Source organism: Vulpes vulpes, chromosome 14 (genome assembly GCF_048418805.1).
Source record: "Vulpes vulpes isolate BD-2025 chromosome 14, VulVul3, whole genome shotgun sequence".
NCBI classification, from domain to species: Eukaryota; Metazoa; Chordata; class Mammalia; order Carnivora; family Canidae; genus Vulpes; species Vulpes vulpes.
The window spans coordinates 76,816,491-76,836,300 of NC_132793.1; the positions used below are offsets into that span (position 1 = coordinate 76,816,491).

The 19,810-nt window shown below is 39.6% G+C and overlaps 1 protein-coding gene across 3 annotated transcripts in view; it reads left to right on the forward strand.

Moving 5' to 3' along the window:
* Window positions 1-19,810, forward strand: part of TBCA (tubulin folding cofactor A) — a 115,928-nt gene that overhangs the window by 29,081 nt on the left and 67,037 nt on the right. Inside the window, exon 1 of one of the 3 annotated variants that reach the window (XM_072736953.1) lies at window positions 10,718-10,894. The exons of 1 other annotated variant lie outside the window; for it this stretch is intronic. In XM_072736953.1, coding sequence (XP_072593054.1) covers window positions 10,842-10,894 — 53 coding nt within the window. In that variant the 5' untranslated portion in view covers window positions 10,718-10,841. Of the gene's footprint in view, window positions 1-10,717; window positions 10,895-19,810 lie in introns of those variants that run through there. One more of the 3 variants, XM_072736954.1, reaches the window with a different exon arrangement.

Consider the following 19,810-nt stretch of genomic DNA (forward strand, 5'->3'; position numbering starts at 1 on the left):
GGCTATGCAACTAAGTTCTAGCTAATGCAGATGTGATCAGAAGTGTCTTAAATATCTTCCAGTTTGTGCCCTTACATGGAATAAGAGGCTGGAATAGGAGCCATCTATGAACATGCAGGGAAGGGCAACATCCTAGAACTCAGAATATATCTAGGCTTCTAGTTGAGCAATCCATCTATTTTATTTATGCCAGTGTTATTTAATCTGTTAAACAACTGAAACAACATCCTAACAAAAAAAAAAGGGAACCAGTACTCTTCTTCTCGCTTCCCAAATATCAGAAACATTGAAATGATCTGAGTTCTTATATCCATTTACAATTAATTTCAAAAGCAAAAAATAGGGATAATGAAAGCTTAAAGGGTCCAGTGAGTGTTCAGCTTAAGCAGTTTACAACAGCCACTGGCAGCTAGGATTCTGTTTATTTACTCTGAAGCTTCCTTTTCTCCTTTTGAATATTTCACCAAGTGTTCAGCCAGCCTGCTGTTATCATTTTGTAACCAAGAAATACATTATGGTCTAGAGAGACAGTGCAGGTTTGTTTTTGTTTTTGAAGATTTTATTTATTTTAGAGAGAGCAAGACTGAGAGAGATTACAGAGGGAGAGGGAGAAGCAGACTCCCCGCTGAGCAGGGAGCCCAATGAGGGGCTTGACCCAGGACCCAGCTCATGACCTGAGCTGAAGGCAGCCACTTAACTGCTGAGCCACCCAGGCCCCAGTTTTTTGTTTTGTTTTGTGAGACAGTATGTTTTGAATGCTGTTCCCCACTACTTTTTATTACTGTTAGAACAATTAAAACATAGCTGCTTGATTTGTGTGATATTCAATCAAACTTCACAACCATTTACAAAATAGTATATGTTAAACTTTTTTTAAATCTTTACTTGTGGAAATTAACTTTTATTAAGCAAAGAAAGCAAACTTTTACTATGTGTAATAGCGTATACAACTTCAATTATGTTCCAGTTTTTATTTGTAGGCACTAATTTTTATTTAGTATGAATTAATATTTCATTCCAAGTATATTTACTAATGATCTGGTGAAGGCAAATTCTCATTTTTAAATTTAATTTAATTTTATCTTATCTTATTTGTTTATTTAGAGTTTATTTTTATGTAATCTCTACACCTAACATGGGACTAGAACTCACAACCCCGAGATCCAGTCTCATGTTCTACCGACTGAGCAGGCCAAGTGCCTCCCATTTTGTTTATTTTTTTCCATTTTGTTTAAACAAAGAATTGAACATACTAATAAACACTATCCTGCAATTTTATTGATTTTCATCTTTGTTTTCCCTTAACTCTTGGGAATTGCCCCACCTGAATTTTCTTTTGTTGTACTAGAAGAAAAATACAGACTGCATTAAGATGCAGTATTTTAAATATTGCTATAAATATTTTTTTGATGTACAATGTGCCCTTCAGAGTGATGAAAATTCACTTACATACATTCTGCCCTATTTGGAAATAATAATAATTATCATTTATTGAAAATTTACTACATGGTAAGAATTTTATCTTTATTTACACTCTTGCATTTTATGATATTTAAGTCTTTCAGAAGAAAAATGAAAAATTAATTCCTTTTCTGAAGTTACATAGCTAGCATTAAACCCAATAGGCACAACTTACATAGAATATATTATTTATTTTTTATTCTTTATTTTTTGAGAGAGAAAGAGAATGTGAGCAAGCAGGGAAGGGAGGAAAAGGGAGAGGAAGAAAGAGAATCTTAAGAAGCTCCATGCTTAATCGCATGACCCTGAGATCATCACCTGAGCCAAAATCAACAGTCTGACGCTTAACCAATGGAGACATCCAGGCTGACCCTACAGTATTTTAAGTGTATTCATTTGAAGGATATTTGATATTGCAAATTACCAATAATAGATTTAACACGTGAGGATTCCTTTCATTTATTGTTTGCAGAAGATCAGTCCTATGATACTCATATCTCAATTTATAACCTTCATTTATAGACAAGTAGTGGTTTCTATGATAATTCTTTGCAAATTCATTGAAAGAAACAAACACTGCACAATTTATTAAGTTTTACTACTTATCATAAATTATTTATTACATTTATTATTTTACTAAAGAGCATCAATTCTGGATAAATTTTTTTCTTTGCCTACATGAGTAAGGGTAATAATAATAGTTACCATTATTAAGTACTTATGATGTGCCAGGCATTGTGCTAGCTCTTTTTTATATATTGTCTTATACAATTTTCACAACCACAACACTCTGATAGATACTTTATCTCCACTTTACAGTTGAGGAAATGGAGTCTCAGAGAGAATTAGTGAACTACTGACGTTTATCCAGTAAGAATATATCTTAGCCAGGTTCTAAATCCCTGCTTCTAATCATTTCAGGAGCATTACTGCATTGCTGAATGCCAAAACATTTGAGTAAAGAGTAGGGAAAAAAATCAGTCATTAATTACTGGCTACTTGGTGTCTCATGGACTCCCAGTTGTACTGAATTCAACTGTATTGAGTTCCATTACTCTGCTTTCTTATGTGGCTAAAATTCCAAGGAAAATTGGTGGAGTTCAATTAGCTCTAAAATTTCCAAATTATTTGGAAGCATTAACTCTTTTAGGAAAAGAATTCTTAAAAATCTCAATTATATTATTAAACGACAATCACACCCACACATCGCGTGCAAAAAATATGGTAATAAGGGAAGAGAAATAATTTTGGTTATAATTAAATAACAATACAATAATTAATTATTAGAGTACTAATGTTAGAATTGGAAGTTGTGGAAGTTTAAATGAAATTTGTCTTCAATTAAGAAGTCATCTTTATATTACTTTAAAATATTAGGGAAAAGGCCATTTCAAAAAAGACTTCTTCCCCTTGCGGACTACTCTGCAGAATCCTGGTAAGCTTTCACAGATGACAGCTTAATTTTTTTTTTTTTAATGTTAGGTTTGTAAACCAAGAATTTTCTAAGCCTTAAGTAGTTTACTGTAATAAGCAAAAACTGTTAGAAGATAATTTTTTAAATAAGTAATTTAAAACCTGTATGAAAAAATCTTGTGAAACAGTATTTAGAATATTCTTTTGATAATCTAGAGACTGTACTGTTGTCCAGAATCCTTATCTTTTTTGTTACATTTCCTATTGCTATCAAAAAAGAATATAAAATGACACCTGAAAATATTTAACACATAAGAAAGATGTCTTATTGAAAAGAATAAAGAGTCATAGAAAGGAGAAAAATAAAATCATCATAAATATTTTGGTGGTAGTTTCAAATAGAACAGTCATAGAGTTCATGATAAACACATAAAAAGATTTTATCCGTAGCGTGAAATCCAAAAACACCTTTCAGGTCTCTCTTGATTGACCCTGAATAAAAGTCTTACTTCAGGTGACAAAAAAAGGTCCATTAATGTTGCTCATGCATTTCAACATAAAAATGGAATGGAATCATCGACTACAGGTAGAAATGTGCAAAACTACTCAAGATAAATATGCTGCTTTGAGGCTACACATTCACTCCACTTTTGTCTGCCAGCTTGATTTTTGAATTGGGCACTCATGGATAAAAGGTATGTGATCTGAAAAAATAGTGTGTGTCTTTTAAAAGTCAGTGTCATGTAATGTCATTCCTTTTGGCAAAATTTATGTTACATGGTATTAGACTATGGCCGAGCTAATGTAACATGATGCATTAAAAACTGCACATCATGATTGCAATATGTGTCAGAACAATGAATTGTTATATCAGATACCTGTTCAGCTGTAAATAGGGCCCTCTCTAAGTCACTGACAAAAGGATTATATTCTCTCGATGCCTGTATAGAAATTCTATTGTGTAAAACATGTAGCCGTCCAACATCCATACTCTGTGACCTGTGGCCATTTAAGTAGCACGTTTACTACATGCATATAATGAGAACACAGCACATTATGAAAACCACAGTTGGAGATATTTTTGTTTTCATAGTGATATTCCAAATATCCAATGGTTATAGCCTCCCTTCTCCCCAACAGAGACATATACATGGAGCTCTAATGGATTTTTGTATCAGTTAGAAAATCCTTTGGACTGCTAATAACAGAAATCTCATAAAGAGTAGCTTAAATACATAAAGATTTGTTTTTATCACAAGAGTAGAGATAGCTGCTGGTTTTGGTTTTCGCTATGGCTTTGAGACAATAGCTCAGTGATTTCAGGATGGTGTCTCTGAAAATTTTATCTTTCCCTTATGATTGAAAGATGGGTATTTTAATTTCAGTTATTCCATCTACTTTCACAGAAGAAGTAGGAAAGGGGCAGATCCCTGTCTTTACCCCTTTTATTAAGAAATCCAAATCATTTCCAGCAATCACCTACATATTCCACTTAGATGTAATTGTCCAGAACAGTGTACTTGGAGATCTCTGGCTACAAGGGAAGTTGAGAAAATACGCCCTACAATGGAAGCACACAAGGAAGAAGCATTTGGGGAATGAATGTTAGGTAAACCGGTTAATAGGGTCTATTATTGATGTCACTAATAATTTATAAACAGAGCAGGAAGTATAGTATGAGGAAGGCTTTAAACAGTGATGAATTCATATGGTAAAAAATTAATATTGGCCTCTACCTAACACCATACACAATTGTGAATTCTAGTGGAATGTAGATCTAAATGTGAAAGGTAAAAAAAATAAATCCTCTTTAATAAAACAAAGGATAATACCTTTATGACCTTGTGTGTAGACAAAGATTTCTTAAATAGGGTATAAAGAACACTCACCATAAAGAGAAAAATGTCATACCTGGATTGCTAAAATCTGAATCTAAAATTGAGAACTTCTGTTCATCTAATATACCACCAAAAAGGTGAAAAAGCAACCCAAGAGTTGTGTTGTTTCCAATTTATTGCTATTACAAATAATCCTACCTGAGCATTCTTGTGCATGTCTTTTAGGAAAGATATGTAAGCATTTGTATTTGATAATCGCAGAAGAATTTGTGGGCCACGGGGCATGCGTATGTTCAGCATATGTATACTTTGTCAAATCATCTTGGGTAGGCCCCAGTGCATGGTAAGCTGTAGCTGGACCTTCCTCCAGAAGTTCTAAGAAGTTATGTGTTCAGTCAGAAGTATATAACTAAAAAAAAAAAAAAAAAAAAAAGTGATATAATCAATGCCCTGGCCAACACTCTTGGATTAGGAGAAACATTGTTCGGTAAAGAAGACTGGGCCACAGGTGTCATCAGTCGACAGTGGGATATATTAGCTTCCCATTTCTGCTGGGACAAATTACCACAAACCTAGTGGCTTTAAAGAACACTCGTAGAGTATGTCCTACGTTTCAAACACATTTTTCCCTGCATCTAGTATGAAGTTGTAACCTAGTTCTTCATGGTTTTTGGGACCAATTACCACTGCCAATATAGTAAGTTTTTTTTTTTTTAATTTTTTGTGGGCTTTTTGTTTGTTTGTTTTGTTCTGGTAGTCCATTCAGTTAAGGAGCCCAAAGCAATAGTATACTAGGCATAGCTTCAAATTCAGTGGAATTTTTACTGTTTCCTGTAGTGGAAGCATTCTCCGTGGAACGAAGACCTTTAACCTAATAGAGCCTAAGGTGGCATGGACAATAAGAACAAATACTACAAGTAGTTTACTGAATGTTATGGTAAAAGGTGCCTATCCTATTTCCATCAGCTGGTTTCTTGGTTCCATTCCGTGTATTCTGTGTATTGAGGGACAGTATGTCAGCTGTTAGTTTAGTGCGTATGTTGTATCCTGGGGAATGGTTCTCCAATCATACAGTGTACTGTCCCAAGTTGTCACATTAGCTGAGTCTTTAACAGGTTGTACCATCATTCTATTAAACTGGTTGCTTCTAGGTGATGAGGCATATGGTAAGATCAGAGGATTCTGTGGTCTCATTGTTATATGTCGTTTGATCTCAGGCAATGTTGAGTATAATACCTTGTCAATAAGCAAATCCCTATCTAGAGTAGATGTGACTTTTGATAAGGATAGATCACTGTCTTTGTCAGTGTAGATCCTTCAAAGCAGGAGCCAAGACAGGTTTAGACATGCAAGAATCTGTTGAAGGAAACATCTGTGAAAGAAATGCTGGGAGGCAGCAGAGTAAGCTGGGAGAAACTTCAGATTGCAATACAGGTCTGGTCTGACACCTGTGAAAAGGAGGGAAGGGAAGATTAGGAAGGAAAGTTTAGACTTCAGTGAAGTTCTTGTGAAGTCTTCCCAGGTTCATAGGGAGTTCCTGAGCAAAAGTTTCCTATTAAGGAATCCTACTGGACAGGAATCATCGGTCTCTAATACCACTGCTGTGCTCAGTAACTGGCTAGGAGAAAAGCATGTCCTTGGCGTGGCTACATGAATCCAAAGGTGTAGAAGCTGGAGGCTGACAGGTAACTAGGCTCCCCGCAGAAGTTTCTCTGAAAAGTAGACCTGAACAGTGTCCTCTCATGGTTGCCACACTGTACATTTCTGGGAGGAAGGAGTCCTATGTAGTCAAGCTCTCAGCCAGGTAGTCTTCTCCTGGAATAGTGTCATCTCAAGGGCTCAGTACTGATCTCTACTGCTGGCAGGTTAGACATTCGGCAATGGCACCAGTGAGGTCAGCCTCAAGGAAAAGGAGCCCATGCCTAGTCTCTGCATTAGTGATCTATTGCTGCATAACAAAGTACCCCAAAAGTTAGTTGCTTAAACAACATTGTAGGGCAGGAATTGGTGCAGTTTAGCTAAGTGCCTCTGGCTCAAGCTGTTTTAAGAGATAACAGTCCATCTGTTGTCTGGGACTGCAGTCGCATCTGGAGGCTTAACTCCTCTTCCCGGCTCAGTCATGTGGTTGTTGGCAGGCCTCAGTCCCTCAGCACATGGGCTTCTCCACAGGGCTGCCTCACGACCTGGCAACTGGCTCTCTACATTGTGAATGACCAAAGAGAAAGCCAGAAAGAACACACAGGGTGGAAGCCGTTTGTGTGACCTGATGTCAGAGATGACATTCCATCTCTTCTGCCATAGTCTAGTCACTAAATGCATGTTCATGGAGAGGGGATTCGCAAGCGCAGGAATGCCAGGAGGCAGGAATCCTTACTCGCCAACTTAGAGGCTGCCTACCACAGCCCCGGTCTCTGCTGCACTGGCTGCTCTGCTCACAGGCTTGCCCTGAGGTGGCTGAGTAGACAAGCTGTTGGACACTCAAAGTACAAGTCGTGCTGTCAGCTTGGTTATTGACTGTTTCCACAGTGGCCGTTGCTCTTTGGTGGACATCGACGTGAGACACCAAATCACAAGCTTTGTATACACTCCTGGGGTCTTTCCCTATTTCTTTTTCTGCCAAATTTATTTCTTTTGGGCCTCTGATTAACCAATCAGTCCATCTGTCAGTGCCCAGGAATCCATACTACAGGCCACTTCACCCTCCATATAAAGCCACTGACCAAGGGTTCTGCTAGCAGCTTTGCAGCAGGGGGAAGATTTCTGTTTCCAAGTGTCCTTTAGGACAACCTCTACCTGGGCTATGGTGCAGCAGCAATTTCTATATAGTTAACATCAACTTATTGTACTGACCCACCTGTGGATGAGGTCCGAATTTTTTTCTCCGTTACAAAACTTTGGTCAAAGGGCATCCTCAGGGAGGCCATCGAGTTGAGAGAAATGTGTTGGTGAAAACAACAGAGTTCGATGTTCTAGGAATTTACATTTGACTTCTGATCCTGCTCAAGCTCAATCCCAGATGTACCATTTTGTATTACTATTATGCCCTCAGAATGAATCTGATAATATTCCTCTGATAATTGCTGGCTTTGTCCCTATAGTTTCGGTGTTACATTATCAATTCCAAGTCTCTGCTAGGGCCCAGAGTGTTTCTGGAGCTGTATTTCAAAAACTGAGTATTTCTCTACAGCAACAGGCATGACCTATATGCTTTTCTCCTCTTTGGGTTTACCAGAGACTCCATAGAGTATCCTTAGCCACCAGATACATCAGCATCATTGGATCTACTGGGTCATATGGGCTGAATAGCAAAGGAGCTTGTATTGTAGCCCAAACTGGATGCAGAACCCCACTCTTGCTCTGTCCCCCACTTAAAGTTGTTGTGTTCTGGTTCACTTGGTTAATCTGTCAATAATATTCCCCAGTGTAGCATATTACTACCCCACTTACTTGGAAAGTGATTCTGAGGCCAGGAGTGAGCAATGGATAAATGAAATAGGGAAAGAAGAAAAGAAATGCAAGCATGGATTATTGAGTTTGTCGCCTGCTACAGGTGGCTGGTATTTGATCCCATGGAATCAGCTGAAGAGGTTTATGAAGTGTGTCTACTGCCTGGAGAGCTAAAGAGGGGGAGCATTTGATCCATAGGCTCTTGTTCCCCTGAAGTACTGGGTTGCGCATACATGTGTACTGAGAGGTTTCCCACGCCAGTCTCCTGTCTCTGTGGGGCTCTGGCCTAGGCCTGAAGCAAGGAACTTCCAGATTGCAGTCCTGCAATGCTGGTCAAAGCCTGAGTGTGATTGGGTGCCACTGCAGTGGCTCCAGTTACAGGGAAGGCCAAGAGAATTTGAAAAAATGTACAAGTAAGGGTGAAAAAAGTGGAACTTCTAGATCTCTTCAGAAGAGGTGCAATTTCTAATGATGAAGGAAGCATTTCAAGTCTTACCAGTACTCAGAGGTAATTATTAGAGACATTTCACAAAAATATACTTTTATCAACAGTACATCTTTATTTAAGTTATCTCTCCAGGGATGTCTTCTCCAGTTGGCCACCTGGTTTTATTCAACAGACGTACAGAGTCAGAGCAACTGCATGTTAGCTCTATACAAGTCTCACTGCGTGCAGGGTTCCAGGGAAGGTAAAGACATGACCAGTCTTTAGTTTGTACCAAAATTAAAAATCTATCTCAGTTCCATATTTGACTTTTCTTCAACTCAGAAAAATACTTGCTATGCATCTCCTAAGAACTAGGCATTAAGCTTGGTGCTGGGGAGACGAAGATGAATGTATCGTGGCCTCTAATCTTGAGAAGCTTGGAGTCAATTAGGAAAAAATGGCATGAAGGGATGGTGAAACTGAGTTCATAGCTCTGTAAGTAAGTGTATGGGGAAAACAACTTCTTATTACTTGTAAGGGAATCTGCAGTATTCTTTAGTAAAATATCACCACAATCCTCCAAGATTAGCAATGGAAGAACTGCCACTCAGGGAGGAAACAACTATACTTTCCTCTTGCTCTGACAGATTCCCCAGTCTTGGGGATCTCTTCAACCCTCAATCTCAAATGTTGATAAATGTATCCCTTACAGAGTCCCCTACAGATTTATTCCTATAGTTCACCTTAGTCCCAGGCTGGAATATTTAAACACAACTCAATAAAGGTTTAGGAATAACAGAACAAAAGGGTGCCAAACAGTGAGAAATGCAGTTTACACAGTTCGTATTTCTTTTCTTTTTTAAGTAGCCCAGTGTGGAGCCCGGATGGAACTTAGACTCACCATCCTGAGATCAAGCCCTGAGCTGAGATTAAGAGTCAGATGCTTAACTGACTGAGCTACTCAGGTGCCCCATCATGTACATTTCTATGTTCATGTGAACATGTATCCTACTGTGTTCTTAGTTTCCTGTTTAGGATCTCTTTCCTAGATTACTTATTTATTTAATGAATGCTTTGTATGGGACTTATTAAGTACCAGCACTGTCCTAAACACTTTACAAATGTGAATTTATTTAAGCTTTATGAAAGCCTGATGAGACGGGTATTGTTAACACCCACATTTTACAGAGGGAAAAACTGGGGCATAGAGAGATTAGTAACTTGCCCAATTCTATACAGTAGTAAAGAAGCAGAGCTATGATGTGACCTAGGCAGTCAGGGTCAGAGTTCATGCTCTTAACCACTACTCTAAACTCCTGATACTGAGAACAATTTCACCTGATTCCCTATCCATAAGGGTGGGGCCCAACTCCATGATTGTAACCCATAGCCTTAAGTGTACGATATAATATAGACAGACACCAATAAACATACTGTCCTTGAGGGCCTGCGCCTGGGCACACACAGCAGCATCAACTGTTTATGGATTAAAGTAATTACAGTAAAGTCACAAAATCATTAAAACAAAGAAAAAAAAAACAGGGACAAAGTGTAGAGATGGAGTTGGGAGTTGGAAAAGCCATTGTTTACATCAGAAAAGCTAGGCTGAAAAAAAAAAGAAAAGAAAAAAAAGAAAAGCTAGGCTGAGGGAAACTCCTGCAAATCAGCACAAAACTTAGCTCTGAAGTTCTGGAAGTCAAGGCCAAAAGAAAAGCCAATGAAAGCCATTGACTGGCTGAAGGAAGATCCTGGACAGTAGCAAGAGCCCTGGCTGTACAATCTTTTGGTTGTCGCCCCTCCCCCCTCCCGTCCTCCCCCTCTCCTCCCCTCCCTGCCCCTCCCGTCCTCCCCCTCCCGTCCTCCCCCTCTCCTCCCCTCCCTGCCCCTCCCGTCCTCCCCCTCCCGTCCTCCCCCTCTCCTCCCCTCCCTGCCCCTCCCGTCCTCCCCCTCCCGTCCTCCCCCTCTCCTCCCCTCCCTGCCCCTCCTGTCCTCCCCCTCCCGTCCTCCCCCTCCCGTCCTCCCCCTCTCCTCTCCTCCCCTCCCTCCCGCCCTCCCCCTCTCCTCTTTCCACTCTCCCCTCCCGTCCTCCCCCCTCCTCGCCCCGCCTCTTCGGCGTGGTCTGGCTGCGGGGCGGCGCCGGGGTCTGCGCATGCGCGCGGGGCCGCGGCGACTGCGCCGACACGACCGCGTCCTCGGCGTCGGCTCCCTCCGCGGCTCCCCGGGCCTCCACCCCTCCTCGCGGCGCTCGAGGGACCATGGCGGATCCTCGCGTGAGGCAGATCAAGATCAAAACCGGCGTCGTAAAGCGGTAAGGATTGGCGGGCGGCGCTCGCGCCAGCGCCTCCTGTGCGGCGGCCCGAGAGGCCGGGAGCGGCCAGGCCCGAGGCGGGCTCCGGGCCTCCCCGGGGGCTCCACGGCGGGCGGGGCGGGGACGGGGCGGGGCGGGAGCCCGCGGGCCGGGACTCCCCGGGACCCCCCCGGCCCCCTCGCCCCCCTCGCCCCCCCTCGCTCCGGGGAACCGAGCCGTTGGGCGCGGTGGGCTGCGCGGCCCCGCCCCTGGGGCGCCGGCGGGGGCGGCCCTCTTTGCGCCGCACGGCTGCGGGAGGCTGTGCAGCCCGCGACCTGCCGTGGGGCCTGGAGGCCGGCCCCGGAGTTGGGGGGACACGTTTTTGGGGCAGCGGGACTCGGCGTTCCGGAGCGGGGGCGTGAACTTGCAGCGCGCTCCTCAAACTTGTGCGGCCTGCGTGCCCCGCGGGGCCCCGGAGCCGTGCGGAGCTTGCAGGATGCCCCCCGGCCGGAGTCCCGACGGGTGCTGACGTCGCCGGCCTCTGCGGCTCGGACCCAAGGCCATCCATCACACTTCTGGATGAGGCCTCGGAGGAGGAGAGCTCAGCAGCCCCCTGAAGAAGCAGGTGGTTTTACAGTAGAAATAAGCGTCTGATCCTAGCCGCCTGACTGCTTCCTTTCTGCCCACCTTTCCTCCCTTTGTTGATGTTTCCATCCGAGTAAGGACTAGGCAAAGGGAAGAATAAATTCACTTACTAAGATCCTGCCCCTGTGCCTTAGCACAGGCTTGCTCTGTACTTTCCTAGAAACTATTGTTAAGGCAGTAAGAAGATGCTAAGAGTAGTAGTTAAATGCACAACCCTTTTTCAGCTGAGGCTGGGTTGAGCTCTTGATTCTGCCATTTATTATGTGTTGTTAGGGACATTACGTTGCACCGTGCCTCAGTTGCCTCATCTGTAAAATGGAGTCAGTATCCACCTCATGTAGTGGTTGCAAGGAGTACTTGCTCTGCTGTTTAATACAGTATGTGGCACATAGTGAGTGGCCACTAAGTGTTAATAGTATTGTTTTACAAATGAAAAAAAAATTAAAAAAAAAAAAACGAAAAACAAATGAGAAGCTGAGGTTTAATGAAGTTAAAATAGAAAAACTTTTGCCAGTTAAGTGGCAGAACAGGGAAGAGGAGTTTCTGATCTACAACTCTTTCCAGCTGCAGTGCTCTAAAGTATTTAAAAGATGTGTGAAATAGGGGAATTGACATGTACAATTGAAAATATAAGTAATCTGCACTGTCACTCACACTAGAATTCTGTTGTTCACATTTGCTGGATTCTGATTATGTCATTTTAGTGAATCTATTTGAGAAGTACCACGGTAGGTATCGTGGGGAGTGCTTTAGGCCCAAACTCAGAAAGGACTCCTAATGGTAGTTTTCTGTTAATTACCTATATGAACTTATTTCTCATCCTAGTGACCTACACCAGTTTATAAAATTAGTTCCAGTAGCTATATGCTTATTAAACAGATTCTAAGTGTGCATGGGTGGCTCAGCAGTTGGGCGCCTGCCTTCCGCTCAGGTCGTGATCCTGGGATTTGGGATTGAGTCCCACATCAGGCTCCCTGCGTGGAGCCTGCTTCTCCCTCTGCCTGTGTCTCTGCCTTTCTCTCTCACTCTGTGTGTGTCATGAATAAATAAGTAAATCGTAAAAAAAAAAAAACCAGATTTTAGAGAAAATATAGCTAGCTAAGTAATTAATAAGCTGTTTTTAGGCTTTCAAAAATTGTCAAGTACATATGGAAACACCTTGGAAATAAAGTTTGGTTTTCAATTTATTTCAATAGTAGAACATTATCAAACTTTAATTTTGATTCTTTGTACTTCAGTACAAAAAACATTGTTTTTGTGAAACTCCTTCATAATTTACTATTTACTTAAAATTTACATATTTTTTCAAGTTGCTTATAAATTTCTGGAAATGCCTACCACAGATTTTTGTCATGGCTTTTGTAATGACATTTTGGTGTAGAGCTTCCCCATTTGTAATAAGATTCGTTCTTTAAAAAACCTAAACTTTTTTTTTCTAAACTTCTATTTTAAGTGTTAATTATGAATATTTTACCTTAGTAGACAACTGTCTAAATCTATAAATAGTATTCCCTGTCTCCTGTTATTTTTTGCAAAAAAGTTATTTAATATGACTTTCCATCTGTTGCCTTAGTATCCTATTTTTAAAATTCTACATCTTCAGCAAAGAAAAAAGTAGATAATGCAGATACAGCGGCAACATATTACTAATTGTTAGGAGTGAATGATCATGAGCTTCATTATGTTCTCTATGTTTAAAATTTTTCATAATAAAAAGGTCTTCAAAGGTATGCATTTCTCTTCCAAATTTAGTTTCAAAGTCTTCTTGATTAGTTTCATGATTCAGACATGTTCTTGGTTTTGTAAGTAGGCTTCTATTCATTGGTTCCTTAAAGCAATGGTCTAAAAACCGGTTTCTGTTCTTAGCACCTTTTTTTTAGTCAAATGTTCATTTCCCATAGCTTCATTTCTCTTCAGAAGGCCACAGTTTTATTTGAAAGAAGAGATTTAAGAACATCATTTCTGTCTCTGATTCCTTCAGTTTTTCTCTGCAGGAGTTGAGATCCATTAGAATTATATTCTAGTTATTAGTCCTAGAGTTCAGTTTTGATGACTGTCCTAGGGACAGTGGATTCTTAGAATTTGGTGTCTAATCAATCTGCTAGAATACTTCAGATGATTCAGAAGTTCCCTGCAGTGGGTTTCAGTAAGAAATCTGGGCAGGGAGGTGGAATGTTATGAGATCATGGAAATAGGCAAGTAGAGGACGGTATTTGGCAACAGAGAGGTCAGTGAATGAAAGATGCGAGTTTCAGCATGTTGGCAAAATTGTGAAGGCAGTCTAGTGATGGCAGCCACATTAGGAAAGTAGGAGCAAGTATCAAGGGCTTTACACCCTAAGGAAATAGGTAGAAGCCTCACAGCACCCTGGACCTAAAGAAACTTTATCTCATATAGTAACAAAGGGAAAGGATCCGATTGCTGGAAATAGATTTTAAGAGAGAGGTTAGAACCCTAGGAACAAGGAAAGAGTCCAGATGCTAGAATGGCTTTGAAGGTAAGAGACAGCAGTGAGGCTAACTTGGTACTGAGCCTCTGACTCAAGGACTCCTTAAAAATCCCCTCCCAGTTACATGATTGTTTTTCCAGAGCTAATTATGGCTGTTAGAGATGAGTTCAGTTTCTTCAAGCAGCAGCCTTTGTTCATGTGTGACTCCTTATTTAATGAGTATTAGTTGGTAGATTCGAGTCTGGAAGGTGCTTTTTAAAGATATAGATCCATGTGTCAGGCAGATTGCTAGACCTACTAATACCTGTCACTGGGTCATAGCTAATGTAATAGCCCTAGCAGGGAGTTACCAAACACCACTCCTAAGTTTTCTTTCTATTTGCAGAACTGAGAGCCCCCCCCCCCCCCCGCTCCTTTATTTTTATATATTTTAGGCATCAGTTGTCCCAGTTTACCTGGGATTGAAGGGTTTCTAAGATGTAGAATCTTCGGTGCTACACTGGGAAAGTCTCAGGCAAACCAGGATGATTCGTATTAGTACCTCTTCTGTAACTAGCTAACATAGCACTGTTTTGTGTGTGCCCTGATTTATTTGGATACTATTTGCTGATAATACAACTCTGAATTGCATAATGTACCTTAAATTAAAATTTAACTATGTCCTATAAACATGGATCCTTGCCAGAGTAATTTTCTGTGTTAATTTAAATTGTTAGTGATTTAGAAAATAACTTTAATTAAAGTAGAAGAAAATATAGGCTCAGTGTTTTTAATGTTGATACGGTATTTCAGCTCAGTGACCTATGTCTACCATAAATTCCCAAGTAAGATTTGTGTTTATAAAATAAGTGGTTGGTTGTTTTTTTTAAACTAAATTTATGGTAAATACAAGAAATGCTTTTGCAAAAACCAAAATGTTGTCATGCATTTAACATAAAAGTTTATTTAATAACCTTAAAGCCAACCTATTTTCAATAAAGCTCGCTAAACTGGCCCACTGGTGAGTGAATTAATTGATTAAAAAAACTTTCTTAACTATATCTTTTTATAACCATTTTAGATTGGTAAGGGTTTAAAATCCAACATGAACAAAGAGTGTTAGGGCATTGAAATAGCACTGACATTGGCCCATAGTTTTCCTCTGATTAAATGAAAGTGACACCAGTAGATTAGAATGAGACTAGGACAATTCACACTGCAATTGTGTTAGTTTAACTTTAACAATCTTTTAACACTCTTGTTTAAATGTAGCTGACATACCATAATTACAAATCTACAAGCCTTGATTATAGAATTTTACATCATGAATCAGTGGGGAAATTGTATTGATTTCTTTTTTTTTTTAGAGCAAGTACCTTTCCCAAACTGTCGCATCTTCCCAAGTTTGTCTATACCATTACCTCTGATATACAATTGTGTATGATACATATATACTCTGTACAGCAGACCTAAAAACATAAAAGGTAAGTAAAATTTTCATGTTACTAAATATATATTTGTATATAAAGTATATAACATACTATATTGACATACATTGTTATGTATACTGAATATATATAGCACACTGACATAAAAGTGATAAACAGGAATGACATATATATTGACATAGATACAGTTCTCTCCCTGTAGTTTTAGTTGTTTATATACTTCTTATACGTAACATAAAGATGGATAGAAGTATGGTAGGCAGTATCTGGGAGAGGTTAAGGACATAGCCCTGAAAATTTCCTGTAAGCTTTAGTAGCTTTTTTATCTTTTCTTCCCACATCATACCCTTTTGATTTGAGTTAAAATAAGTTCAGCCAAAATAGCCAACTTCCTGCCTTGAAATTTGGCCAACTCCTTTTGGAATTTCTGTAATATATTCAGTTCTCCAAAGCAGTGGTCAAAGGCACTGTCAAAATGGATTGCAGGTGGTCAGCTCTTCACCACCTTCTGCCAACTACTTGGCAAGCAGTGACTTTTAGAAGCTACACAGCTGGCAGCCAGATGTCTCTTCAAGCTGGAAAGGGAGAAAGCTAAGGCCACTCATGACTGTGGTTTTCCCAACACAAGCTATATTATTCTGTAAGTTGAGTGTGAATGAAGGATCTTTTGACCTGTGTGTGTGTGTGTGTGAGAATGTGAATGTTTTCATTGCATTTTTTTGTTTGGTAGAAAATTTTGAAAATTTGTAGTAGAGGAAAGTTGGAAAATTTGTTATATTTAGTTCACAACCCTTAGAATAGAAATGCTTGGATGTGATCTGTTTATTCCAGTGTTCCATTTCCTATAATGATGCTGCTTTATTGGCCCAAATAGAGCTGATTTTTATTTTGTTATTTTTTTAAGAGAGACTTTAAAAAAAAATTATTTTAGGGAGAGAGAGTCTCAGGCAGACTCCACACTCAGTGGACATCGGCCCGGCACAGATTATGACCTGAGCCAAAACCAAGAGTTGTATGCTTAACCCACCGAGCCACTCAGGGGTCCCTAAACATGATTATTAAATAACATCAACCATACGATCCAAAGATCATTTATTTAGCAGCTTCACTCAGAACCTACATCTATGAGTCATTTGGTATAGTTTGGCACATAATAACTACTCAATAAAAGTCTTCCCAGTGAACAAATGAATGAATGGAACCTTACTCCGTAAGGATTTTTTTGATATAATAAGCAGTAGGAAGCCACTGAATCAATTACAGTATGACAGTATAATGGTTACTGTAGTATAATAGTTGGTAATAACTATGGTTATTGTTGCAGTTGGAATTAAACAAATGGATTTCACTGAATACATATTACATGAGATCCTAGGGAAGTTATTTAACCTTTAAAAGCCACAGTTTTCTTAGCTGAAAAATGGGTTAATGATTATACCTTTCTCATATTGTTGTTAGGAGAATTAAGTAAGGTAATCATATAAAGCATTTGGCCCAAAAGCCTGATTGGTAGTAAATGTTTAATGTTAACTGCTGTCATTATTATCATCATTTTGTAGACTTATAAACAGTGTGGATATAGGACATAAAGATGAATGATCCAATACACTGGAGAGACTGTGAAACTTGCTTTCTTTTAAATTGTGATAAAAATTTGCTTTTTAGGGATCCCTGGGTGGCGCAGCGGTTTGGCGACTGCCTTTGGCCCAGGGCGTGATCCTGGAGACCCAGGATCGAGTCCCATGTCGGGCTCCCGGTGCATGGAGCCTGCTTCTCTCTCTGCCTGTGTCTCTGCCTCTCTCTCTCTCTCTCTCTCTCTCTCTCTGTGACTATCATAAATTAAAAAAAAAATTTGCTTTTTAGTTGTTATGATTGGCTGCAGAGAGAGAAAGGACGAGTATGAAGCATGTGTGTTTAAGTCATCCCTAGGACTTTGTAATGGAATCTTTCTATAAATTTGAGGCAGTGATGCCCTACTTCCCCTAAAAATCTGTTTATATCAGTGACCTTGTGCTCTTAACAGTTTAAAAAATATTGTATCAATATTATTGACACAGTATAACAAAGCCAGTTTCACACTTACTGTACTTCCCTAAAGTTTATTATAAGGAAGATTAGTCAAGGGAGTGAGTTTTTGAGAGCCATTTTTCTAAAATTTAAGATTCACCACAGCTATCAAGACTGACTGACTTTCTTTACCAGAATGTTTTTTTTGTGACTAATCATTGAAATCCTTAAGATGAACTGGATACTTCAAGAGCTGCCCTCTTGGGTTTAGGTGTTCATTCCTGGAATCCGTGCCTGAATCTGTACAGTTTTTAGGTGTCTCATTCAACCAGTCCCAGTAGTCTTTTTGTCCTTTAGCCTCGGCACTCCAGTTAAACTTTCTCTTCCACTTGGGAAGATAGTCACATTTACCACGGTTTGACTTCTGAAGGTGGTAGACCTTAGAAGGTGTACACAGCAGGAACACGATGTGTATCTTCTTGCTATACTTTCCAAATGAAACGTTCCCTTCCTCATCTCTTTTCTGTGGCAGAGACCAAAGAGCAACATTCTTAAAATTCTAATGCTAGATTACAGGTAATTTCCAAACCCTCCTTTATCTTTTTTGCTTTTATTTTTTTTTTAAGGATTTATTTATCTGAGAGAGAGAGAGAGTGTGCTTGCACAGTGGGGAGGGGCCAGGGGAGAGAGAAACCCAAGCAAACTCCACAGTGAGCACAAAGCCTGAAAGCAGAGCTTGATCTCACCACCCTGAGATCACAACCTGAGCTGAAATCAAGAGGCTGAGGCCTAAGTGACTGTGAGCACTCCGAGTTTTTGTCTTTGTTTTTTAACGGAGTTCCCTGTTGTCACTGAGATCCTTTTAACCTGTGCTAAAGAAGTATCTTAGGGTATCTTGCATATATATGCATATACTTTAACTCAGAGTTTGTCTTAACTTAGAGTTTGTCTCTAAAGGTTATCAGAACAAGTAAGCATCTAGTTTTTAACTGAATGATCCTAGCTTCTAAACAGTACTAAATGGAATGCTTTTCTTATGGCACCCATTGCCTGAAAAACATCTGTACTCTATGAAATTTTTGAAGACCTATAAATCTACTGAATTTTATTTCCGTTTAGGTTACTGGTACAGTATTTGTAATTTTGATCTCCAAACCTAGAATATTAGGTTCTAAGGATTCTGCATTGTATTAAGATGTACAAAGATTTTCTTAAGGCCATGCAGTTTTTGTTACCTTTTTAGGGACCACAAGGGTGGTGTCTAACACGTTGTTTTTCACAATGTAGGCATCTAATTCATACTTGTCAGTTGAGTTAAGGAATGGAGGAAATTAGAGAAGTCAGTTAAATAAGCTCAAGAATCTGGAAAAAGAAGTTTGCTTTATAACTAACAGAGATGGAGTAAGTTGATAAATACTCTAGTTAAACTTCACAAGCAACAAAACAGTAAGTAATCACAACCTTCAAAGACTTGTCAGAGTACTCTTATTGGAGAAACAAGATAAGAAAGTGTATCTTATATAACTTTAACATTTGTATATTGCTAAGGAGTTATCTTGTTTAGTTATTTTTTAATTTGTAAGAAGAATATCTTCTGGGACTTACTATTTTACTGTATATTATGTTGATACGATTATCCATATTTGTTTTTGCTGTTGTATATTATTTCATTGCATGATAATACTACAATTTATCCATTCTTTGATCAGTAGGCATTTGAATTATTCCCATTACTAACTGTGTTTCAAGACCCCTGGGTGGCTCAGCAGTTAAGCGCCTGCCTTGGCCCAGGGTGTGATCCTGGAATCTCAGGATTGAGTCCCACATCAGGCTCCCTGCCTGGAGCCCTCTGCCTATGTCTCTGCCTCTCTCTGTGTGTCTCTCATGAATAAATAAAATCTTTAAAAAATAACTGTTTCTATGTACATTCTTATTCATGTCTTTGGTAATGATATATGAGAGTTTTTCTTGGATATTTTTCCAGGAATGGAATTGTCAGGTCATAAGGTATGTTCTTTGTAAAATCATGCCAAATTGTTTTCCAAAGCACTTGTACCATTTGTATTTTCAGCTGCATTGTGTGAGAGTTCCTTTTGTTGATCCACATCCCCTCCAAAGCTTGATAGACCTTAATTTTACTCTAATACTGGTTTTTATTATCATTTTGTAGAAAAATTATTTTTTTCAGCAAGTATCCCCACAGATGAAAGTAAAGGAGGAATGAGGCTTCAGTCCCCAACGTGCTTAATCACTTCCTTCTTCCTTGTGCAGAATAATGTATATGCCTCAGGCAACCCAGGGTTTTCTTGCCTGGTAGAAGGGGTGGGTGGTTCTTTGGAAAGACCCTTTGGAAAGCTGTCCATTTCTAGGACACTGCAGTCAGTATAGAATGCCTGGGGAGTGAGGGGA